This window comes from Scyliorhinus torazame, chromosome 18 (genome assembly GCF_047496885.1).
Source record: "Scyliorhinus torazame isolate Kashiwa2021f chromosome 18, sScyTor2.1, whole genome shotgun sequence".
Lineage (NCBI taxonomy): Eukaryota > Metazoa > Chordata > Chondrichthyes > Carcharhiniformes > Scyliorhinidae > Scyliorhinus > Scyliorhinus torazame.
In genome coordinates this window covers 42510174-42536003 of record NC_092724.1, presented here as the reverse complement: position 1 = coordinate 42536003, position 25830 = coordinate 42510174, and the positions used below count along the sequence as shown (strand labels likewise).

At 44.1% G+C, this 25830-nt stretch overlaps 1 protein-coding gene across 1 annotated transcript in view; it reads left to right on the top strand.

Annotated features, from left to right (window-relative positions):
- Positions 1–25505, top strand: part of med16 (mediator complex subunit 16) — a 58763-nt gene extending 33258 nt beyond the window's left edge. The window contains exons 10-14 of the mRNA XM_072482670.1: positions 18978–19111; positions 21861–22053; positions 24410–24626; positions 24795–24878; positions 25196–25505. Coding sequence (XP_072338771.1) covers positions 18978–19111; positions 21861–22053; positions 24410–24626; positions 24795–24878; positions 25196–25322 — 755 coding nt within the window. The 3' untranslated portion in view covers positions 25323–25505. The remainder of the gene's footprint in view (positions 1–18977; positions 19112–21860; positions 22054–24409; positions 24627–24794; positions 24879–25195) is intronic.
- The last annotated feature ends 325 nt before the right edge of the window (positions 25506–25830 follow it).

The window sequence follows — 25830 nt, the reverse complement described above, 5'->3', positions numbered from 1 at the left end:
AAACCCCAAACACTTCTTCAGTGTTTCCCTCCCTACCTCCTCCTCTAACCAAAAAAACAACAATCACTGTAAGGATCCCAGCCGAGTAAAGATCAAGAGGGAGACTCGAGGGCAGGTAGAAGTAGAAAGAAGTTGAACCGTGACATCACAGCCAGCAGGTAAGTGATTGGCTGGTGACTGGTAAGTAGTTTTTCTTTTCCCGGAGGTGTGTGGATAAGGTAAGGTTTTTCTATTTCTATTTTTTTTTTTTAAATCGTGTGATTGGTCGTTTTTCTTTTTTTTTCTCCCCTTTTTCATTTATCTATTATTTGATATTATAGTTAGACTAAGTTAAATTTAAGATTAAAAATGGCAGGAGATCTCAGACCCGTGTTATGCTCCTCTTGCTCAATGTGGGAGCTCAGGGACGTGGCTGATGTCCCTGGCACCTTCACATGCGGGAAGTGTGTCCAGCCTCAGCTCTTGTTAGACCGCATGACGGCTCTGGAGCTGCGGATGGACTCACTTTGGAGCATCTGCGATGCTGAGGAGGTCGTGGATAGCACGTTTAGCGAATTGGTCACACCACAGATTAGGATTGCTGAGGGAGAAAGGGAACAGGTGACCAAAAGGCAGAGAAAAAGCAGGAAGGCAGTGCAGGTGTCCCTTGCGGTCATCTCCCTCCAAAACAGGTATACCGTTTTGGATACTGTTGGGGGAGATGGCTCACCAGGGGAAGGCAGCAGTAGCCAGGTTCATGGCACCTTGGCTGGCTCTGCTGTACAGAAGGGTGGGAAAAAGAGTGGAAGGGCTATAGTCATAGGGGATTCAATTGTAAGGGGAGTAGATAGGCGGTTCTGTGGTCGAAAACGAGACTCCCGAATGGTATGTTGCCTCCCAGGTGCACGGGTCAGGGATGTCTCCGATTGGCTGCAGAACATTCTGAAGGGGGAGGGTGAACAGCCAGTTGTCGTGGTGCATATAGGCACCAATGATATAGGTAAAAAACGGGATGAGGTCCTACAAGCAGAATTTAGGGAGTTAGGAGCTAAGTTTAAAAAGTCGGACCTCAGAGGTAGTAATCTCAGGATTGCTACCAGTGTCAAGTGGTAGTCAAAGTAGAAATGAAAGAATAGGCAGGATGAATGCGTGGCTTGAGAGATGGTGCAGGAGGGAGGGGTTCAGATTTTTGGGACGTTGGGACCGGTTCTGGGAGAGGTGGGACTACTACAAATTGGATGGTCTACACCTGGGCCGGACTGGAACCAATGTCCTTGGGGGTACTTTTGCTAACGCCGTTGGGGAGGGTTTAAACTAATGTGGCAGGGGGGTGGGAACCAAATGAGGAGGTTAGTGGACAGTAAGGAGGTAGTAACTAAAGCCTGAAAGGAACTAGATCAGGAAGTCAACGTGACTAAGGGGAAGAGCAGGCAGGGAGCAGATGATGAACGCAAAGGGACTGGTGGTCTGAGGTGCATTTGTTTTAATGCAAGAAGTGTAGTAGGTAAGGCAGATTAACTTGGGTCTTGGATTAGTACCTGGAAGTATGATATTGCTATTACTGAGACTTGGTTGAGGGAAGGGCATGATTGGCAACTAAATATCCCAGGATAGCGATGCTTCAGGCGGGATTGAGAGGGAGGTAAAAGGGGTGGAGGAGTTGCATTACTGGTCAGAGAGAATATCACAGCTGTGCTGAAGGAGGGCACTATGGAGGACTCGAGCAGTGAGGCAATATGGGCAGAGCTCAGAAATAGGAAGGGTGTGGTAACAATGTTGGGGCTGTACTACAGACCTCCCAACAGCGAGCGTGAGATAGAGTTACAAATATGTAAACAGATTATGGGAAGCTGTAGGAGCAACAGGGTGGTGATAGGAGATTTAAATTTTCCCAATATTGACTGGGATACACTTAGTGTCAGAGGTCTAGATGGAGCAGAATTTGTAAGGAGCATCCAGGAGGGTTTTCGAGAGCAGTATGTAAATAGTCCAACTCGGGAAGGGGCCATACTGGACCTGGTATTGGGGAATGATCCTGGCCAGGTGGTTGAAGTTTCAGTCGGTGATTACTTTGGGAATAGCGATCACAATTCCGTAAGTTTTAGAATACTCACGGGCAAAGACGAGAGTGGTCCTAAAGGAAGAGTGCTAAATTGGGGAAAGGCCAAGTATAACAAAATTCGTCAGGAGCTGGGGAATGTGGATTGGGAGCAGCTGTTTAAGGGTAAATCCACATTTGAAATGTGGGAGTCTTTTAAGGAAAGGTTGATTAGAGTGCAGGACAGACATGTCACTGTGAAAATGAGGGATCGAAATGGCAAGATTAGGGAACCATTGATGACGGGTGAAATTGTGAGACTAGCTAAGAGGAAAAAGGAAATCTAGGCGACTGAAGACAGACGAAGCTTTGGAAGAATATCGGGAGTGTAGGACCAATCTGAAACGAATCAAGAGGGCTAAAAGGAGCCACGAAATATCTTTAGCGAATAGGGTTAAGGAAAATCCCAAAGCCTTTTATTCATATATAAGGAACAAGAGAGTAACTATAGAAAGGGTTGGCCCACTCTAGGACAATTGAGGAAAGTTATGCGTGGCGTCAGAGAAAATGAGTGAGATTCTTAACGAGTACTTTGCATCGGTGAGGAGAAGGACATGACGGATGTTGAGGTTAGGGATAGATGTTTGATTACTCTAGGTCAAGTCGGCATAAGGAGGGAGGATATGTTGGGTATTCTAAAAGGCATTAAGGTGGACAAGTCCCCAGGTCTGGATGGGATCTATCCCAGGTTACTGAGGGAAGTGAGAGAAGAAAAAGATAACAGATATCTTTGCAGCATCCTTGAACACGGGTGAGGTACCGGAGGACTGGAGAATTGCTAATGTCCCCTTGTTTAAGAAGGGTAGCAGGCATAATGCAGGTAATTATAGACCGGTGAGCCTGACGTCAGTGGTAGGGAAGCTGCTGGAGAAGATACTGAGGGATAGGATCTATTCCCATTTGGAAGAAAATGGGCTTATCAGTGAAAGGCAACATGGTTTTGTGCAGGGAAGGTCATGTCTTACCAACTTAATAGAATCCTTTGAGGAAGTGACAAAGTTGATTGATAAGGGAAGGGCTGTAGATGTCATATACATGGACTTCAGTAAGGCATTTGATAAGGTTCTCCATGGTAGGCTGATGGAGAAAGTGAAGTCTCATGGGGTCCAGGGTGTACTAGCTAGATGGATAAAGAACTGGCTGGGCAACAGGAGACAGAGAGTAGTAGTGGAAGGGAGTTTCTCAAAATGGAGAACTGTGACCAGTGGTGTTCCACAGGAATCCGTGCTGGGACCACTGTTGTTTGTGATATACATAAATGATCTGGAGGAAGGTATACGTGTTCTGATTAGCAAGTTTGCAGATGACACTAAGATTGGTGGAGTAGCAGATAGTGAAGGGGACTGTCAGAGAATACAGCAGAATATAGATAGATGGGAGAGTTGGGCGGAGAAATGGCAGATGGAGTCCAATCTGGGCAAATGCGAGGTGATGCATTTTGGAAGATCCAATTCAAGAGCGAACTATACGGTAAATGAAAAAGCCCTGGGGAAAATTGATGGACAGAGATTTGGGTGTTCTGGTCCATTGTACCCTGAAGGTGGCTGTGCAGGTCGATAGAGTGGTCAAGAAGGCATACGGCATGCTTTCCTTCAACGGAAGGGGTATTGAGTATGAGAGTTGGCAGGTCATGTTGCAGTTGTCTAAGACTTTGGTTCGGCCACATTTGGAATACTGCGTACAGTTCTGGTCGCCACATTACCAAAAGGATGTGGATGCTTTGGAGAAGGTGCAGAGGAGGTTCACCAGGATGTTGTCTGGTATGGAGGGCGCTAGCTATGAAGAGAGGTTGAGTAGATTAGAATTATTTTCATTAGAAAGGCGGAGGTTGAGGGGGGACCTCGTTGAGGTCTACAAAATCATGAGAGGTATAGACAGGGTGGATACCAAGAAGCTTTTTCCCAGAGTGGGGGACTCAATTACTAGGGGTCACGAGTTCAAGGTGAGAGGGGAAAAGTTTAAGGGAGATATGCGTGGAAAGTTCTTTACGCAGAGGGTGGTGGGTGCCTGGAACGTATTGCCAGCGGAGGTGGTAGAGGCGGGCACGATAGCATTATTTAAGATGTATCTAGACAGATACATGAATGGGCAGGGAGCAGAGGGATACAGATCCTTAGAAAATAGGCGACAGTTTTAGATAGAGGATCTGGACCCGCGCAGGGTTGGAGGGCCGAAGGGCCTGTTCCTGTGCTGTAATTTTTCTTTGTTCTTTGTTCTTGTTATTTTCCAGTCTGATGGGACTTTTCCAGAATCTTGACAATTTTGGAAAATTAAAACTAATGCATCTACTATCTCAGCAGCCAATTCTTTTCAGATTCTAGGATGAAGTCGATCAGGACCTGGTGACGTGTCATCTTTTAGTTCTGATAATTTTCTCAGTATCCTTTCCACAATGATTGTAATTGTTTAAGTTCCACCCTTTCACATCCAGATTGACTATTTCTGGGATGTTATTTGTATCCCCGACAGTGAAGACATGCAAAATAACTGTTCAATTAATCTCCATTTTGATATTTCTATTATTAATTCTCCATTCTCGCTCTCCAAAGGATTAACGCCTTTTCCTTTTCAATACCTGCAGAAAATCTTGCCTTCTGTTTATATATTTTATAGCTAGTTTTCTATCGTATTCTAATTTCTCCCTTTTTATTAATCTTTTAGTCATTCTTTGGTGTTTTTTATATCCAGTCCAAATTCTGACCAGCCAATCAGCTTTGTAGAAGCTGTTTTCTGCTTCCTTTCATCTAGAACTACATAAATCTTTTATGTAAGAGCAGACCTACTGGCTCTATTCAACGAAGATACCAGCTGGGGCTGGTTTAGCACAGTGAGCTAAATAGCTGACTTGTAATGCAGAACAATGCCAGCAGCGCGGGTTCAATTCCCGTACCAGCCTCCCCAAACAGGCGCCGGAATGTGGCGACTAGGGGCTTTTCACAGTAACTTCATTGACACCTACTCGTGACAAGCGATTATTATTATAAAAGACTCTGATTGTTAATTGTTTTCACCACTCTAACCATGAATTAGAAAGGTAAACAAAGGTTACTTTTTAAATGTAATAAGCCAGACTTGTTTGACTTACATTTGCATTTTTAAAAATTCATTTGCGGGATGTGGGTGTCGCTGGTTAGGCCAACATTTATTGCCGTTCCCTTGTTCTTCTTGAGAAGGTGATGGTGAGCACCCCACTTAAACCACTGCAGTCCCTGAGGTATAGGTACACTCGCAGGGAGAGATCCTAGAGAGATCTAGGATTTTGACTCAACCACAGTGAAGAAACAGCAATATATTTCCAAGTCAGGATGGTGAGTGACTTTGGAGGGGAACCTGCAGGTGATGGTGTTCCCAGGTATCTGCTACCCTTGTCCTTCGAGATAATAATAATCTTTATTGTCACAAGTAGGCTTACAGTTACGCTATAATGCAGTTACTGTGGAAAACCCCCAGGTCCCGACATTCCGGCGCCTGTTCGGGTACACAGAGGGAGAATTTAGAATGTCCAAATTACCTAACAGCACATCTTTCGGGACTTGTGGGAGGAAACCAGAGCACCCAGAGGAAACCCATGCAGACACAGGGAGAACGTGCAGACCCTGCACAGACAGTGACCCAAGCTGGGAATCAAACCTGGCACCCTGGCTCTGTGAAGCTACAGTACCAACCACTGTGCTACCATGCCACCGTGATATTAATGGTTGTGGGTTTTTAAGTTGCTACCTAAGGAGCCTTGGTGAATTCCTGCAGTTCACCTTGTAGAAAGATGGTACTTTCTACCGACAATGTTCGTCGGTGGTGGAGGGATTGAATGTTTGTGGAAGGGGTACCAATCAAATGGGCTGCCTTGTACTGGATGGTGTCGAGCTTTTTCAATGTTGGCTGTAGCTGCACTATCCAGGCAAATGGAGAGGAAGATTCCAAGCCTCTGATTTGTTCTTGTAACAACAGTATTTGTGGCTAGTCTAGTTCAGTTTTTGGTCAATGGTACCCCCAGGATTCAACAATGGCAATGCCATTGAATATCAAAGAGAAATGGTTAGATCCTTGCTTGTTGAAGAGTATCATTGCCTGAACTGTGTGGTCCGAATGTTGCTTGTCATTTGTCAGCCCAAGCCTTGATGTTTCCAGGTCTTGTTGGATTTGGACATGGGCTGCTTCAGCATCTGAGAAGTGGTGAATGGTGCTGAACATTGTGCAGTCATCAGCAAACATCCTCACATTAATGAAGCAGCTGAAGATAGTTGGGCCTAGGATGCAGTTACTTTTTTAAAAAATTACTTTATCAGAGTTACAAAGCCAGAGCCCAGAGTGGACAGGGGCAAACCCCTAATCCAGCTCCTTACCTGCTCCAAAAAACAATTCAAATTGAATCCAATTTATGGAACCCACAAGAGAGACATACCAGATCCAGGCATTACACCCGACCTCACGCTCATCTTAGCCAAAAGACCGAGACGCAGTTACTTCAGAGCTTTTATCAGTTTCTCAATCAGATGTCCACTTATCTTATTTAACACTTCAGCCTCCAATGTAAAAGTTATCTTCTAAAATGAATGAATTGTGAACCAGGTTTTTGCAGCACATTATGTCTATTTAAAGTTAGAAATTTAAATATGTTAATTTTACAAATCTCTGCTTATGGTGGGAAGTTATTTTTGTAGAAAGCTGCTGTTGAGTAAGATAAGGGGTTTGTTTTGCAATTGTTTGGAACTGTTTTCTCAGCATGTTGCCATTCCAGCAAAGGAGGAGTTACACCAGTATAGTACCTCAAAACTAGCTATCTGAAAAATGGAGTTTTCTGAAAACCGGACTTTTTGTTAAGCAAGCCATTCATACAATTTGTATCTATTACACAGTGAAAGGAGTTACTGGTTTGTTTGGGGATTTGCTACGCCAGGGCAATGGCATACCAAGTAGTTATCTACTTTGTGAGCCTGACATTTCCTGTGTTCTGAGTAGCTTTGCACTCCTTTGTCCTCTCTGACTGAGCTCAACCTGGTCTACCCGACCTAACCCCGACCACTTGACTTGCTTCAGAGCACCCAACCCCACCCACTGACTAAAAAAATGGATAACTTTGTGCAGGTTACCGGGGTGGCACAGTGGCGCAGTGGTTAGCACTGCTTTCTCAGGGGCGAGGATCCGGGTTTGATCCTGGCCCTGGGTCACTGTCCGTGTGGAGTTTGCACATTCTCCCCGTGCCTACGTGGGTATCATCCCACAACCCAAAGATGTGCAGGGTAGATCGATTGGCCATGCTAAATTGCCCCTTAATTGGGGAAAACAAAATTGGGTACTCTAAATGAAAAATATATATTAAAAAAACTCATGTGCAGGTTAAAAAGAAATCTTGGCAGTGATATGCTGTGCAGTTTAAATAAATACAAATCTTGATTATAGGAAGTGAGACACCATATAGTAACCATATCAAAAAAACCCAGGAGATACCACAATAGATCAGATCCAACTTTGTGAATTCATCTGAGGAAGGAGCAGTGCCCCGAAAGCTAGTGATTTGAAACAAACCTGTTGGACTTTAACCTGGTATTGTAAGACTTCTTACTGTGCTCACCCGAGTCCAACGCCGGCATCTCCACATCCAAAGGGGAAAGCAGCCTATGGTCATCTGGGACTATGGCGACTTTATGAATAATGTTAACTATTATTCTGTACTCTGCCTTGTTACATATTGTCATGTCAGAGTATCTTTTTTAAAAAAAATATATTTTATTCAAATTTTTTGGCCAAACAAAACAATACAAAGGTTTTCCTTTTTACAACAATAAAACAGTATAAATAACAGTGGCCGTTTTTAACAAGTAAATAAATAATATATATATATATAAACTAAATGGCAACTGCCATATCAAAAATAATAACTCTCCAAAAATAAAATCAAACTATCCAATATACATAGCCTAATACAAATATCTATACAAAAACACCCCTGAGGACCCGCCCGGGCTCTCTTCTCCCCCCCCCCCCCTCCCTCCCCCCTGGGTTGCTGCTGTTACCTTCCCATTTCCTTTATCGTTCTACGAGGTAGTCAATGAACGGTTGCCACCGCCTGGTGAACCCTTGAGCCGAACCCCTTAGTGCGAACTTTATCCGTTCTAGTTTTATAAACCCTGCCATGTCATTTATCCAGGTCTCCACGCTCGGGGGTTTGGCTTCTTTCCACATAAGCAATATCCTTCGCCGGGCTACTAGGGACGCAAAGGCCAAGACATCAGCCTCTTTCGCCTCCTGCACTCCCGGCTCTTCTGCAACCCCGAATATAGCCAACCCCCAGCCTGGCTCGACCCGGACCCCCACCACCTTCGAAAGCACCTTTGCCACCCCCACCCAGAACCCCTGCAGTGCCGGACATGACCAAAACATGTGGGTGTGGTTTGCTGGGCTTCTCGAGCATCTCCCACACCTATCCTCTACCCCGAAAAATTTACTGAGCCTTGCTCCGGTCATATGCGCCCTGTGTAAAACCTTGAATTGTATCAGGCTTAGCCTGGCGCACGAGGACGGCGAGTTTACCCTACGTAGGGCATCAGCCCACAGCCCCTCCTCAATCTCTTCCCCCAGCTCTTCTTCCCATTTCCCCTTCAGCTCATCCACCATGATCTCCCCCTCGTCCCTCATTTCCCTGTATATATCCGATACCCTACCATCCCCCACCCATGTCCCTGAGATCACTCTATCTTGAATCTCCTGCAACGGGAGCTGCGGGAATTCCCTCACCTGCTGCCTCACAAAAGCCCTCAGTTGCATGTATCGAAATTCATTCCCTTGGGGCAACCCATATTTTTCCGTCAGCGCTCCCAGACTCGCAAACGTCCCGTCTACGAACAGATCTCTCAGTTGCACAACCCCAGCTCTCTGCCATGCTCTAAATCCCCCATCCATTCTCCCCGGGACAAACCTATGGTTATTTCTTATCGGGGACTGCACCGAGGCTCCCGTCCTTCCCCTATGTCATCTCCACTGCCCCCAAATTTTTAGTGTTGCCACCACCACTGGACTTGTGGTGTATTTCTTCGGGGAGAACGGCAACGGCGCCGTCACCATTGCTTGTAGGCTGGTTCCTTTGCAGGACGCCATCTCCAATCTCTTCCACGCTGCTCCCTCCCATTCTCCCATCCACTTACACACCATTGAGATATTTGCGGCCCAGTAGTATTCACTTAGGCTCGGTAGTGCCAGCGCCCCCCCCCCCCCATCCCTGCTACGCTGCAAGAACCCCCTCCTCACTTTCGGGCCTTCCCGGCCCACACAAAACTTATGACACTTTTCTCAATTCTCTTGAAAAAAGCCTTCGTGACCATCACCGGAAGGCACTGAAACACGAAAAGGAATCTCGGAAGGACTACCATTTTGACCGCCTGCACCCTACACACCAGTGACAGGGGCAACATGTCCCATCTCTTAAAATCCACCTCCATCTGTTCCACTTTATCAAATGCCTTACTAAAATCCATGTACACTACATCCACTGCTTTACCTTCATCCACATGCTTGGTCACCTCCTCAAAGAATTCAATAAGATTTGTAAGGCACGACCTACCCCTCACAAATCCGTGCTGACTATCCCTAATCAAGCAGTGTCTTTCCAGATGCTCAGAAATCCTATCCTTCAGTACCCTTTCCATTACTTTGCCTACCACCGAAGTAAGACTAACTGGCCTGTAATTCCCAGGGTTATCCCTAGTCCCTTTTTTGAACAGGGGCACGATATTCGCCACTCTCCAATCCCCTGGTACCATCCCTGTTGACAGTGAGGACGAAAAGATCATTGCCAACGGCTCTGCAATTTCATCTCTTGCTTCCCATAGAATCCTTGGATATATCCTGTCAGGCCCGGGGAACTTGTCTATCCTCAAGTTTTTCAAAATGCCCAACACATCTTCCTTCCTAACAAGTATTTCCTCGAGCTTACCAATCTGTTTCACACTGTCCTCTCCAACAATATCGCCCCTCTCATTTGTAAATACAGAAGAAAAGTACTCGTTCAAGACCTCTCCTATCTCTTCAGACTCAATACACAATCTCCCGCTACTGTCCATGATCGGACCTACCCTCGCTCTAGTCATTCTCATATTTCTCACATATGTGTAAAAGGCCTTGGGGTTTTACTTGATCCTACCCGCCAAAGATTGTTCATGCCCTCTCTTAGCTCTCCTAATCCCTTTCTTCCGTTCCCTCCTGGCTATCTTGTATCCCTCCAATGCCCTGTCTGAACCTTGTTTCCTCAGCCTTACATAAGTCACCTTTTTCCTCTTAACAAGACATTCAACCTCTCTTGTCAACCATGGTTCCCTCACTCGACCATCTCTTCGCTGCCTGACAGGGACATACATATCAAGGACACGTAGCACCTGTTCCTTGAACAAGTTCCACATTTCACTTGTGTCCTTCCCTGCCAGCCTATGTTCCCAACTTATGCACTTCAATTCTTGTCTGACAACATCGTATTTACCCTTCCCCCAATTGTAAACCTTGCCCTGTTGCACGTACCTATCCCTCTCCATTACTAAAGTGAAAGTCACAGAATTGTGGTCACTATCTCCAAAATGCTCCCCCACTAACAAATCTATCACTTGCCCTGGTTCATTACCCAGTACTAAATCCAATATTGCCCCTCCTCTGGTCGGACAATCTACATACTGTGTTAGAAAAGCTTCCTGGACACACTGCACAAACACCACCCCATCCAAACTATTTGATCTAAAGAGTTTCCACTCAATATTTGGGAAGTTAAAGTCGCCCTGTGACTTCTGCACCTTTCCAAAATCTGTTTCCCAATCTGTTCCTCCACATCTCTGCTACTATTGGGGGGCCTATAGAAAACTCCTAACAAGGTGACTGCTCCTTTCCTATTTCTGACTTCAACCCATACTACCTCAATAGGGTGATACTCCTCGAACTGCCTTTCTGCAGCTGTTATACTATCTCTAATTAATAATGCCAGCCCCCCCCCCCACCTCTTTTACCACCCTCCCTAATCTTATTGAAACATCTATAACCAGGGACCTCCAACAACCATTTCTGCCCCTCTTCTATCCAAGTTTCCGTGATGGCCACCACATCGTAACCCCAAGTGCCGATCCATGCCTTAAGTTCACCCACCTTATTCCTGATGCTTCTTGCGTTGAAGTATACACACTTCAACCCATCTCCGTGCCTGCAAGTACTCTCCTTTGTCAGTGTTCCCTTCCCCACTGCCTCATTACACGCTTTGGCGTCCTGAATATCGGCTACCTTAGTTGCTGAACTACAAATCCGGTTCCCATTTCCCTGCCAAATTAGTTTAAACCCTCCCGAAGAGTACTAGAAAACCTCCCTCCCAGGATATTGGTGCCCCTCTGGTTCAGATGCAACCCGTCCTGCTTGTACAGGTCCCACCTTCCCCAGAATGCGCTCCAATTATCCACCTTAGGGAATTCCAGCTGATCCAGGAAATGCATCATTCCCTCCTTCCCTTCCGGGGGGCTGAGCCTTATATAACCTCTCATAAAATGCCTTGAACACCCCGTTCACTCTCTCCGCTCCCCGTTCCATCTCTCCCTCTTCATCTCTCACCCCACCTATCTCCCTCGCTGCTCCTCTCTTCCTCAATTGGTGGGCCAGTAGCCGACTCGCCTTCTCTCCATACTCATACTGTACACCCTGTGCCCTCCTCCACTGTGCCTCTGCTTTATCAGTGGTCAGCAGGTCAAATTCTACATGTAGCCTTTGTCTTTCCCTGTACAGTCCCTCCTCCGGTGCCTCCGCATATTGCCTGTCCACCCTCAGAAGTTCTTTCAGCAATCGCTCCCTTTCTTGTGAGAGTATCTTTAAGAAATGGGTGTGTATATAAATATCTGTAGTGGGAGTACCTCTAAGAAATGTGTGTTTACTACTGCAGTGATGTCAGAGAGTGGGTGGAGCTGGGCTGTCTGTCAGCTTTTTACTTTCGTTTTAGGCTGTGGCTGCAGGGTGTGTTTTAGTTTCATTTTCAGAGCTGGATAGCTGCAGTCACAGCCAGAAGGTGTATGAATCTCTCTCTGTAATCTAAAGACTGTAAATCGACCCTGGTGATTTAAAACTAATAACAGTAGTGACTTTAACCTGATGTGCTTCTGGTAAAAGGTGTTTTGCGTCTTATGGATGTTAAAAGGAAAGCTTAAAGGATTACTTAGTGTTGTATTCTTTGGGGGGAGGGGTGTATTTGAATTAATGGTTGCTAAGATGTTCCCTGTATGTTTTAAAAAGGTTAACTTGAGTTCAAAACATTGTTTTGCTTGAAAAATTACTTTTCCATTTCTGCTCTACCACAGCTGTAAAGTGGGCCGTGTGCTCCCATACCACAGTCCATTAAACGTTGTGCGTCAGGTGAACTCCATGATACACTCTGGGGTTCTCTACACCCTGGCCCATAACAAATTGGGAGCTCGAGGGTGTAAAAGTCTTATCTATTGGATTGGCTTAGTGAACTTAAAGATAGTGAGGGGTGAGCATATTGAGGTTGCTGATCAAGTGTGGTATTTTAGTTTAAGTGGGGAGTGTGTTGTGGACAATGGCTCTTTCAGAGGCTCAGAAGTTTTTGGGGGGTGGAGATGGTCACACGCAGTACCTTACGGCCAGAGACTAAAAGCAGACTGTTAGATTTTGCAAAAACATTGCAGTTAACATTACCCGACAAAATGCGAAAAGGTGAGGTAATTATGGCGATGGCTAAGCATTTAAAGTTGCCTGAGATACAGATTGACTCATTGGAAATAGCAAAAATTCAGTTGCAAATTAAACAAATGGAACATGAGAAAGAATTAAAGCAGATTAAATACAAGAGAGAGAGGAAAAAGAAAGAGAGAGAGAGGAAAGGAAAACAGAAAGAATGGCCCGAGCAGAATAAAAAGAAAGAGAAAGGGAGATACAGATCAGGGAAAAAGATAAAGAGAGAGAGTTTGAACTTCAGAAAATGGCCATGAAACATGACAGTCAGTTAAAATTGGCAGATGTAAAGGGAAATGTACAGTTGGAGGATAGTGATGAGGATAGTGATAAAGAGCATCAAAGTCGAAGGCTTCGTGGGAATCTATTTAAATATGTCCAAGCATTGCCAAGGTTTGATGATAAGGAGGTTGGAAGCCTTTTTCATTTCATTTGAGAAGGTGGCTAAACAAATGAAATGGCCACAGGACATGTGGGTATTACCGATTCATTCAAAGCTGGTAGGTAGAGCTAGTGAAGTGTTTGCATCACTACCGGAGGAGGTATCTGAGACGTATGAGGAGGTAAAAAAATCCATCTTGGGTGCATATGAACTAGTGCCTGAAGCCTACAGACAAAGGTTTAGAAATTTAAGGAAAGAATTTAGTCAACATACATGGAGATTGAAAGGATCAAACAGAGTAATTTTGACAGGTGGATAAGGGCTTTGAAAATAGACCAAACGTATGAAGCTCTCAGAGAAATTATACTTTTGGAGGAGTTTAAAAATTTGATTCCTGATATAGTGAGAATTTATGTGGAAGATCAGAGGGTTAAAACTGCGAGATTAGCAGCAGAAATGGCAGATGATTATGAATTAGTTCATAAATCAAAGCTTGGTTTCCGACATCAGTTTCAGCCTGTGAGGGATAGAAACTGGGGACAGGAGAAATGCTCAAGTGGTAAAGTTAACGGTGATCTGATGGGAGATAATAAGGAGAGTGTACCTCAGATTAAAAAAGAAATCCTGGAGGGTGGAAAAGAGATGAAAAGTTTCAAATGTTTTCACTGGAATAAACTAGGCCATGTAAAGTCACAGTGTTGGTGGTTGAAGAAAAGCACTGGGGAGGATGATGTGGTAAAACAAGACAGTGGGGTTTGGGAAAGTGGTAAAGGAAAGCCCAAGTGAAGTGAAGGAGGTGCAAAAGATTGTACAGCCTGATCAAGAGGTAATTGATAAGAAGGTGCCAGATGTCTTTAAAGAATTTACTTGTGTGGGTAAAGTTTACTCGTGTATCAGGAGGAGTAGGTAAATAAGTCACAATTTTAAGAGATACGGGAGCAAGTCAATCTTTACTGGTAAGAGATGAGGAGTTATGTAGTTTGGGAAGAATGTTGCCAGAAAAGGTAGTAATATGTGGAATTCAGGGTGAGAGGAGTAGTGCTCTGGTTTCCTCCCACAGTCCAAAGACATGCAGGTTAGGTGGATTGGCCATGATAAATTGCCATTGGTGACCAAAAAAGGTTAGGAGGGGTTATAGGGTTACGGGGATAGGGTGGAAGTGAGGGCTTAAGTGGGTCGGTGCAGACTCGATGGGCCGAATGGCCTCCTTCTGCACTGTATGTTCTATGTTAAGGGTAAAGTAGTAGCATGGATAGAGGATTGGTTAATTAGTAGTTTATTGGGGGCAGCATGGTAGCACATGTGGCTAGCACTGTGGCTTCAGAGCGCCAGGGACCCAGGTCCGATTCCCCGCTTGGTGACTGTGCAGAGTCTGCATGTTCCCCCGTCTCTGCGTGGGTTTCCTTTGGGTGCTCCGGTTTCCTTCCACAGTCCAAAGATGAGCAGGTTAGGTGGATTGGACATGATAAATTTCCCTTAGCGACCAAAAATGTTAGCAGGGTTATTGGGTTACGGTGATAGGGTGGAAATGAGGGCTTAAGTAGGTCGGTGCAGACTCGATGGGCCGAATGGCCTCCTCCTGCACTGTATGTTCTATGAACCTGTGTCCTATGTACCTATGTACTGGATTACGGGAATAGGGTGGAGGTGTGGCCTTAAGTGGGGTGCTCTTTCAAAGGGCCGGTGCAGACGCGATGGGCCGAATCGCCTCCGTCTGCACTGTAAATTCTATGATAATTGGCAGAAACCAACTTAACAACTTAGATGATGGAATAGAAAGTTACATATCCAAATTTGCTGATAACACAAAGGTAAGCAGCATTGTAAGCAATGTCGATGGAAGCGTATTGATAAATTAATTGAGCAAAACTAGCAAATGAACTTCGATGGAGACACATGTGAAGTCATCCATTTTGGACTTAAGAAAGATAAAACAGAGGCAGCACGGTGGCGCAGTGGTTTGGACTGGTGCCTCACGGCGCCAAGGTTCCAGGTTGATCCCGGCTCTGGGTCACTGTCCGTGTGGAGTTTGCACATTCTCCCCGTGTTTGCATGAGTTTTGCCCTCACAACCCAAAGATGTGCAAGCTAGGTGGATTGGCCACACTAAATTGTCCCTCAATTGGAAAAAATTAATTGGACACTCTAAATTTAATAAAAAAGAAAGATTATCATAGAATTTACAGTGCAGAAGGAGGCCATTCGGCCCATCGAGTCTGCACCGGCTCTTGGAAAGGGCGCCCTACCCAAGGTCAACACCTCCACCCTATCCCCATAACCCAGTAACCCCACCCAACACTAAGGGCAATTTTGGACACTAAGGGCAATTTATCATGGCCAATCCACCTAACCTGCACATCTTTGGACTGTGGGAGGAAACCGGAGCACTGGGAGGAAACCCACGCACACACTGGGAGGATGTGCAGACTCCACACAGACAGTGACCCAAGCCAGAATCGAACCTGGGACCCTGGAGCTGTGAAGCAATTGTGCTATCCACAATGCTACCGTGCTGCCCACTAAAACAGATAAAACAGAACACTTTCTAATTGGAGAAAATCTAGAAACAGCGGCAATCTAAAGTGACTGTCGGGGATGGGCAGGGCGGTTCAGGTCTGTATGTTGTTAAAAGTATCATGAACAGGGCAGCACGGTGGCGCAGTGGTAGCACTGCAGTCTCACGGCCAGAGGTCCCAGATTCGATCCCTGCTCTGGGTCACTGTCCGTGTGGAGTTTGCACATTCTCCCCGTGTTTGCATGGGTTTCACCCCCACAGCCCAAAGATGTGCAAGGTAGGTGGATTGAACATGCTAAATTGCCCCTTAATTGGAAAAAATGAATTGGGTACTGTACATTTTTTTTTAAAGTATCATGAACTACAGAAAATAATCAAAACGGCTAGTGCAATGAAAATGAAAATCGCTTCGTGTCACAAATGAAAAAGCCCATAGTTGCCACATTGCGGCGCCTGTTCGGGGAGGCTGGTACGGGAATTGAACCCGCGCTGCTGGCCTGCTTTAAAAGCCAGCTATTTAGCCCTGTGCTAAACCAGCCCTAATGCTGGTCTTCATATCTGGAGGACAGAATAGAAAGGCTTCGAAGTCATGCTCAACTGTAAAAAGCCTTGATTATATCACACCTGGAGTACTATGAGAAGGTCTGGGCATCACATCTTAAGAAGGATATATTGACCTGGAGAGACTGGTGTATATAGCTTTATCAGATGATATCTGGACTCCAAAGGTTAAATTAGAAAGAGAGATTATACAAACTAGGGTTGTATTTCTTGGAATTTAGATGGTTTAAAAAATATATTTTTATTCTCCTTTTTCACATTTTCTCCCAAATTTACACCCACCAACAATAAACAATAATCAGTAACAAATATGTCAATCCCCATATCAATAACAACGATCCCATCCTCCCACCAAACCCCAAACATTAGCCCGCATGCTCACACAAACAAATGACAAAAAGGAATTAGGGATCACCCATAGTCGCCATTAACACACACAGCCCCCTTCCCCCCAACGCTCCCACCTATACGCCCCAACTAATGTTCGATGTTATCCAGTTCTTGAAAGTGCATAATGAATAATGCCCATGAATTGTAGAAACCCCTCCATCCTTCCCCTCAGTTCAAACTTAACCTCCTCAAGAGTCAAGAATTCCAACAGATCCCCCCGCCACGCCAGGACACAGGGTGGAGAGGTTGCTCTCCAACCTATCAGGATCCGCCTTCGGGCGATCAACGAGGCAAAGGCTACAACATCTGCCTCCGCACCAGTTTCCAACCGTGGCTGGTCCGACACCCCGAATATGGCCTCCTGGGGGCCCGGGTCCAGTTTCACGTGCACCACTTTAGAAATTACCCTAAAAAAAACCTTCCAGTAGTCCTCTAGCTTTGGACAGGACCAAAACATATGAACGTGATTAGCAACGTTCACACACATCTTCTACTCCTTCAAAGAATCGGCTCATCCTCGCCCTTGTGAGGTGTGCTCTGTATACCACCTTCAGCTGTATTGGCCCCAGCTCGCGCACGAGGTGGAGGCATTCACTCTCCGGAGTACCACACCAGAACCCCTCCTCCATATCCTCTCCCAACTCTTCCTCCCACTTTGCTTTGATCCCTTCCAGTGGTGCCTTCTCCTCTTCCAAAATAGCTCCGTAAACCGCTGACACTACCCCCTTCTCCAGTCCCCCTGTCGTCAGCACCTCCTCCAGCAATGTGGAGGCCAGCTCCACCGGGAAGCTCTGTATCTCCTTTCTGGCAAAATCTCGAATCTGCATGTATCTAAACATTTCCCCCTGCTCCAGCCCATACTTCGCTTCCAGCTCCTTCAATCCTGCAAATCGACCCCTAAGAAACAAACCTTTGAGCGTCTTAATCCCCTTCTCCTCCCATTTCCGAAAATTTCCATCCCACCTCCCTGGCTCAAATCTGTGGTTCCCCCGAATCGACATTTCCCTTTACCCTGCCCCCAACCCGAAGTTTTGGCGAAACTGTCTCCAAATTCTCAATGAAGCTATTATTACCGGACTCCCTGAGTATTTCCCTGGGGCTATCGGGAGTGGCGCTGTTGCCACTGCTATCAATCCCTACCCCCTGCATAAACTCTCCTGCATTCTGACCCACTGGGAATCAACCCCTCTGACCCAGCTCCGCACCTTCTCCACATTCGCCGCCCAGTAGTAATACATCAGGTTCAGAAGAAGGAATTTAGATGGTTAAGGAGTAAAACAACCTAATTGATTAGTAGCCCATCTATCACCTAATTCAGCATGTTGAAGATAGAAATTGATAGATTTCTGGATACTCGTAACATGAAGGGATATGGAGTTAGCGCGGGAAAGTACCGTTGAGGTAGATGATCAACCATGATCTAACTGATCAGGTTTGACAAGCCAAATGGCTTATTCATGCTCCTATATTCAAGTATTTGCTCCTTCCTCCACTGGCGGCAGTGTGTATCAGCTACTGGACTCAATGTAGCAACTCACTAAGGCTTTTCTGATAGCACCCTCCAAACCTGTGTCCTTTACCTAGAAGAACAAGTCCAGCAGGCATATACTACTTCAGCGCTATTGGAGATGGGCAATAAATATTGGCCTTGCCAGCGATGTCTACATTGTATACGTAAATAATAAATATACTGTTGTGGGTCAGGGTTTAGAAAACTCCGAAGTATGTCATGTTCACCTGACGTACAACTGTTTATCGATTTTGGTTACGGTGAGCACAAGGGCCTGGTTTTCAGGTGTTATTCAACAGAGGCCTTAAGCACTTTTAATCAAAAACAAGCTTTATTCTACAAATTTAGTTAACATTTTTATGAACACACAGTATGCATTTTTATTAACTACAAACATAAATGCCCCACACAGCTACAGTTATCTATGTATCACCCTTAATAAATTTCCCATAAACCAAAAAACTCTTTTCAAAGGTGTGGCCCAGCACGCGGCACGCAAGACCTGGTTTGGATGCTCCTGTTTCCTTTCCAAAACAGCAGGTTTGAATTCCTTCCAGAAAACAGTTATTTATTTTCAAATTATCAAGCAGTCTGGAATCAGCTTTTAAAATAAAGATAGATCGACACTTTTTTCAACCTGTGCAGAACAAAACAATTCAAAACCAAAGCAAAAGTTAAACTAACTCCCACAGCCCAGCTCCACCCACACAATGACATCACTGAAGCCATGTGATAAGACAAAAACATTTCTTAAAGGGACACCCCCATGCCAATACGTAATGATTCTGTTCTGTATGGGACCAGTTGTTTAAAGTGTCTAACTGATGTGTTTTTTTCAGATATTGATAAAGTTATGATAAATCTGAAAACTGAAGAGTTTGTCCTAGACGCTTGGGTGTTACAGTCACTTCAGCAACTCATACAATGGGTTGGAGACTTTGTGCTATACCTTCTGGCTAGTTTGCCCAATCAGGTGAGTATACAGCTGTGCATCTCAATGTTTTCTTTTAATCAAAATTGGAAGATTTTGTGTCAAGAGAAATGTCATCCACATTTTTCAGCAGTCTTCCTCTTTAAAGATGAACAGCTACATTCAATCTATCGCTGACAATTTTGCAGAATTATTTCAGTTCATTGTACAGAATCTTCAGCCTTTTAATTTTATTCTCTTTTTCTACATGTTTGAAAATGTTTTGTTCTAAATAGACATTCCCTCAGTATAGCACTGCCAACAATGAGCAGTAACCAAATTAAACTCCAATCAAAGTCATGACAGAGGCAAACAAATGATTTATTTTGCTACATTGGATAAAGATTATTCTATAATGGATGCAGCATTACTTTTATTCACTTTATACTCTTCTGCAGTTTTAACTGTTTACAGCACATTTTTATCTCCTGTGCTTCGTGAATTCTTACCCAAAACGTCATTGAATATTTGAGTGCCAAAAATGTACACAAAACAGAAGTCATTACCTCCAATCAGAATGTGCCTGAAAATAATGGATGACGGTTGTGTGGCATGCACAAATATCTAGTCGGGCTAGATTTGCAGAAGGCAGAGAGTGGGGATAAAGGGGTCTTTTTCAGGATGGCAGTCGGTGACTAGTGGTATGCCTCAGGGGTCTGTGCTGGGACCACAACTTTTTACAATATACATAATGATCTGGAAGAAGGTACTGAAGGCACTGTTGCTAAGTTTGAAGATGATACAAAGATCTGTAGAGGGACAGGTAGTATTGAGGAAGCAAGGGGGCTGCAGAAGGACTTGGACAAGCTAGGAGAGTGGGCAATGAAGTGGCAAATGAAATACAATGTGGAAAAGTGTGAGGTTATGCACTTTGGAAGGAGGAATTTAGACATAGACTATTTTCTAAATAGGAAATGCTTCAGAAAGCAGAAGCACAGAGTCTTGGGAGTCCTTATTCACGATTCTCTTAAGGTTAATGTGCAGGTTCAGTTGAAAGTTAAGAAGGCAAATGCAATGTTAGCATTCATGTCAAGAGGGCTAGAATATAAGACCAGGGATGTACTTCTGAGGCTGTATAAGGCTCTGATCAGACCCCATTTGGAGTATTGTGAGCAGTTTTGGGCCCCATATCTAAGGAAGGATGTGCTGGCCTGGGAAAGGGTCCAGAGGAGGTTCACAAGAATGATCCCTGGAATGAAGAACTTGTCGTATGAGGAACGTTTGAGGACTCTGGGTCTGTACTCGTTGGAGTTTAGAAGGATGAGAGGGGATCTTATTGAAACTTACAAGATACTGCGAGGCCTGGATAGAGTGGACGTGGAGAGGATGTTTCCACTTGTAGGTAAACTAGAACCAGAGGATACCATCTCAGACTAAAGGGACGATCCTTTAAAACCGAGATGAGGAGGAATTTCTGAGCCAGAGGGTGGTGAATCTGTGGAACTCTTTGCCGCAGAAGGCTGTGGATGCCAATTCACTTAGTGCCTTTAAGACAGCGATAGATAGGTTCTTGATTAATAAGGGGATCAGGGGTTATGGGGAGAAGGCAGGAGAATGGGGATGAGAAAATATCAGCCATGATTGAATGGCGGAGCAGACTCGATGGGCCAAGTGGCCTAATTCTGCTCCTATGTCTTATGGTCTTATTTAACCGTTGTGTCCAAAGCATTAAACTTGAAAAATACTGATCTGTGAACAAATACTTCTTGGACATTTGGAATTGTATAACATTTATATTATGGTTTGATATACACATTTTTAATGGAAAGGAAAGTGTATGGAAAGCAAGTAGCTGGATATCTGGAGTAAGTTACATTGATAAGTTATTGTCATCTGCTTCAGCTTTACTATATTTCCTTGGAGACTTAGGAGCAAATTTGGCAGTTTTTCCTCCTTTTTTATCCCTCATTCCAGGAGTTCCCATGACTGGGGAGAGAGCCGGTTACACAGACTTGCATGGTATGTGCATCAAAGAAACCATTCGGCCCAGCTGATCCATGTTGCTTTTTATTCTGCACACGAGCTGCCTCCTAATCTTATGTGTAACGCTCGATTCCTTTCTCCCTTGGATTTATCTAGCTTCCCCTTAAATGCATCTATCAGATTTGCCTCAACTACTCTTTCTTGAAGGTGTATGAAGTTGACCATGTCTAAATAGGATGGATTTGATGGACCAAATAGTCTTTTCCCATCATTCCCATTTTCAAATGCATGTACATTTTGTTCAAACCACTCTCACTTTGTTATACAAGGAAAATTATACACTTACTGAATATTTCTTCCTTCCCTTAATCTTTGATCATCAAGTTTAGCAATCGCCTGGAGGCTTTTGAGTTAAGTGTTCCCTTTGAACTATTACAGTGACTTCAATTATAGAGGACACATGTAACCTTCCAGAAACCCTGAGAATTGAGAATTTCCAGATGATAGCATCCTGAGGTCAAGTGGCTCTGGAACAATTTTTGAGGTTGTCTGAAATCACAATTCCCTATTTCCAGTGGAGTCAATGGGAATCTGGGATGGAGTTGGTTGTTTCCCGTACAATGTCATCAGAGCAGTCCAGCAGGGAAGGATTAAATAAATACTCAACGATCACCAAAGCAACATTAAAATTACTCCACAAAAATACACTGTAGCAACAAAATAGCTGGCAAGAATATATTTTGAACAAACAAAATATATATCCGTGTCGTGCCTTTTAACACCAATGTGTGGGTTAGCGTGTTACTGATGTCTGAATCTGTATTTTCAGGGTTCTCCAGTTCGCCCAGGATTTAGTTTCCTCCGAGATGGTACCTCACTTGGCATGCTCAGAGAGCTAATGGTGGTGATCCGAATATGGGGTCTCCTGAAACCTGGCTGCCTGCCAATATACACTGCTACATCAGACACCCAGGATAGCATGTCCTTGCTCTTCCGACTGCTCACCAAGCTCTGGCTCTGCTGTAAGTTCAAATCCTTTGACTGGCAAGCTCTTCCAAGTTTATTCAATCTGTTTCTGACTGCGGTAGAACCAAGTTATATGTAGTATTAGTAGGAGTTTGTGCTGGGGTTAGAGGGTGATCATGTAAATATTAGATGGAGTGGGATATCTTATGTTGGATAAAAACTAGTATTGGACTAAAGGAAGGGAATCCAATCAATTACAGCATAGTTAGCCAAATTTAAAAAACGGAATATTAGTTCTAATTACAATCTGAATGCTCTCCCACTTGCCTGATGGAAAACCATAAAGTCAATTGTGGTATATTGTGTTTCCTCCAGTGGATATTGATTTGCAGTCCTGTCTATTGAAATAATTGAGAATGTAACTTAATGCTGAAATGAGATCTGCTCATTTAAGAATAAAGGCATGCTTCATGTTAAGGTCTTACAATGGCTTTACCAATTGAGTGTTTTGTGAAATATACCCTGCAGCTAAAAAAAAAGTACAGTTCTGAAGTTTGAGTCAGATAGCACAGTGAATTTGGAGTGATTTGGTGTAGTACTTTGGGGTTGTCGATTGTACATCTGTAATTTGGCATCAGACTGATGTGATGAAAAGCTGTAAGGGTGCAGTGTGAGCTGGATCAGTACCTCTCATGAGCATTGGTTCACAGCTCAAGGGACAGCAGAAAGAAAGTTGGTATGGGCCAAATGGATGGGCAAGATGGATACAGAACTGGCTAGGTCATAGAAGGCAGAGAATAGCAATGGAAGAGTGCTTTTCTGATTGGAGGGCTGTGACTAGTGGTGTTCCGCAGGGTTCAGTGCTGGGACCTTTGCTGGTCGTAGTATATATAAATGATTTGGAGGAAAATGTACCTGGTCTGATTAGTAAGTTTGCGGACGACCCAGGTTGGTGGAATTGTGGATAGTGATGAGGACTGTCAGAGGATACAGCAGGATTTAGATCGTTTGGAGACTTGGGCGGAGAGATGGCAGTTGGAGTTTAATCCGGACAAATGTGAGGTAATGCATTTTGGAAGGTCTAATACAAGTAGGGAATATACAGTGAATGGTAGAACCCGCAAGAATATTGACAGTCAGAGATCTAGGTGTACAGGTCCACAGGTCACTGAAAGGGGCAACAAAGGTGGAGAAGGTAGTCAAGAAGGCATGCGGTATGCTTGCCTTCATTGGCTGAGGCATTGTATAAAAATTGGCAAGTCATGTTGCAGCTGTATAGAACCTTAGTTAGGCCACACTTGGAGTATAGTGTTCAATTCTGGCCAGAAGAATGTGGAGGCTTTAGAGAGGGTGCAGGAGAGATTTACCAGGATGTTGCCTGGTGTGGACGGCATTAGCTATGAGGAGGTTGAATAAACTTGATTTGTTCTCACTGGAATGAAGGAAGTTGAGGGGCGACCTGATAGACGTCTACAAAATTATGAGGGGCATAGACAGAGTGGATAATCAGAGACTTTTTCCCAGGGTAGAGGGGTCAATTACTAGGGGGCATAGGTTTAAGTTGCGAGGGGCAAGGTTTAGAGGAGATGTACGAGGCAAGTATTTTACACAGAGGGTAGTGGGTGCCTGGAACTCTCTGCCGGAGGAGGTGGTGGAACAGGGACGATGGTGACGTTTAAGGGACATCTTGACAAATACATGAATAGGATGGGAATAGAGGGATACGGACCTTGGAAGTGTAGAAGATTTTAGTTTAGACGGGCAGCATGGTCGGCGCAGGCTTGGAGGGCCGAAGGGCCTGTTCCTGTGCTGTACTTTTCTTTGTTCTTTGTTCAAATGAAAATTGACTGGAGAACGGTCTCCTGAAGTTGAGATGAAGTCACATTGGGTACAATAGGAATCCTCTCGCCATGATGTACTCAAGTTTGAAGTATACCTTTAAACATACACAGGTTAGCTATTTTGGAACTTTGTGATAGTTTTAACTTCTCAATTGGATACATGCGGATGGCATGCAAACCCCTCCTGACCTTCCTTTGCAAAGGATTAAGCATTAACCAGTTATGTGAAAAATTCTCCAAGAATCTATAAACAGTGACATTGAGGTCTGATTGACATACAATACTGGGATTCAAAGCTGTAGCCAACTGGCTGGAAGGCACCATAAGCTACCAGGCAAGAGAATTGTCCTTTTGACTGGTGAAAATACGAATCTCTAGTGAACAAAGGTGGCAAGGATACACTCACTGATCTGACACATGGAGTAGAAATGGTGATCAATAATCCTAGTTCTTGCACCTTTGTTTACTACAGAGATTTGTATTTTCACAAGTCAAAAGGACTCCACTTGTGGCTTAAGAAATTCATACAAAGTTGCAAAGTTTAACACTTCTCATTAACACTTTTTTCCAGGTAGAGATGAAAACCATATAACTGAACCTGATGACAATCTGATTGATGAATGCTGTCTGCTTCCCAGCCAACTTCTTGTTCCCAGCATGGACTGGCTACCAGTGAACGATGGAATTATTGGCAAGTTACAGAGCAAACAGCTACTAAAACTGCAGTTTGGAAAGCCAGTTAGTGTACCCAGTCACTTTGCAACATCTCAGCTTGATATTTTTGCAAGGTAATTATCATGTGTTGCTTGTTAAAGTACTCCTAGTTCTTCTGACCATTTATTTTACTGTCCTTCACAATGGAACTATATTATGATGCATGTTTGTAAGCCTGAATAAGCGCCATAAGTACTTTGTGTGACTACTTTATTATATTCTCAACATCACATTATGTGCAGATCGCCAGGTTATCAGAAAATGGATAACTTAAGGAGACTTAATTTAGGAGTATGCCCAACAGAAGAAACAAAATCATGTACCAGGTAAGCAACAAATAAATGTGAAAATAACAATTTATGTAAGAATTCAATTTGATCATCCATCCAATTGTGCTACTGAGCACCCTTTAATGGGTACACCACTGTGCTTGATGCACTTTTAGCACTTTTATTGGTACAGGATGGTGAATTCAGTCATTCTTTTCTGACATGTCACTCTTGACATAGTAATGAAGTAGAATTATCTCATGTTGCATAGCCCAACAGAACGCACCACATTGCTCTAACCATGAATGTTTATCCTGGATTTTGGTGTCTCAGGGTTAGATTGTGATAACTGAAACTTACTTCCTTTTAAACAGATGTGGGTGCAACACCATGCTGAAATCACCAAACAAGTCAACTGCAGTTAAACAATGGGAGCAGCGGTGGATTAAGAATTGTCTGTGTGGGGGCCTATGGCGCAAGGTACCCATTAGTCTATTCTAAATAATCTTTGTTACTGGGATAAATAAAGAAGAAATACTCATTTGGAGCTATCTGTTGGAAAATTATCAACGGTCAAGGAATCAAAAGACCAGCTTTGTACATTGCTGTAATTCTCTCGGTCGAACATTTTGTAAGAATTTTAATAGGATTTCTATTATAATAAATTGACTTTTTTTCATTGAATTTATTGGGGACTTAGACTTTTTGTTGGCTATTATTCTGGTTTCTGCTTAACTTTTCTCTTCCTCCAACCCTCTTTCCCCCCCCCCCCCCCCCCCCCAACGAGATTGCCAACCTCACTGGGTTACAGTTGCTTTTGGTATTAGCCTAGGTCTCCATTATTGATAAATGCCCTATGATGCCTAATTTTCTTGTGGTGACATTGCAGTCAAGCCGCCTGCACTCATATTCCCAGGTTTGGGGAGCGCTGTAAGGGGACAAATCGTGATTGCCACCTGGGCAGCTTTTCCTTCTCTAATGTGGTGGGTGTGGTGATTGTCCCTTTAAG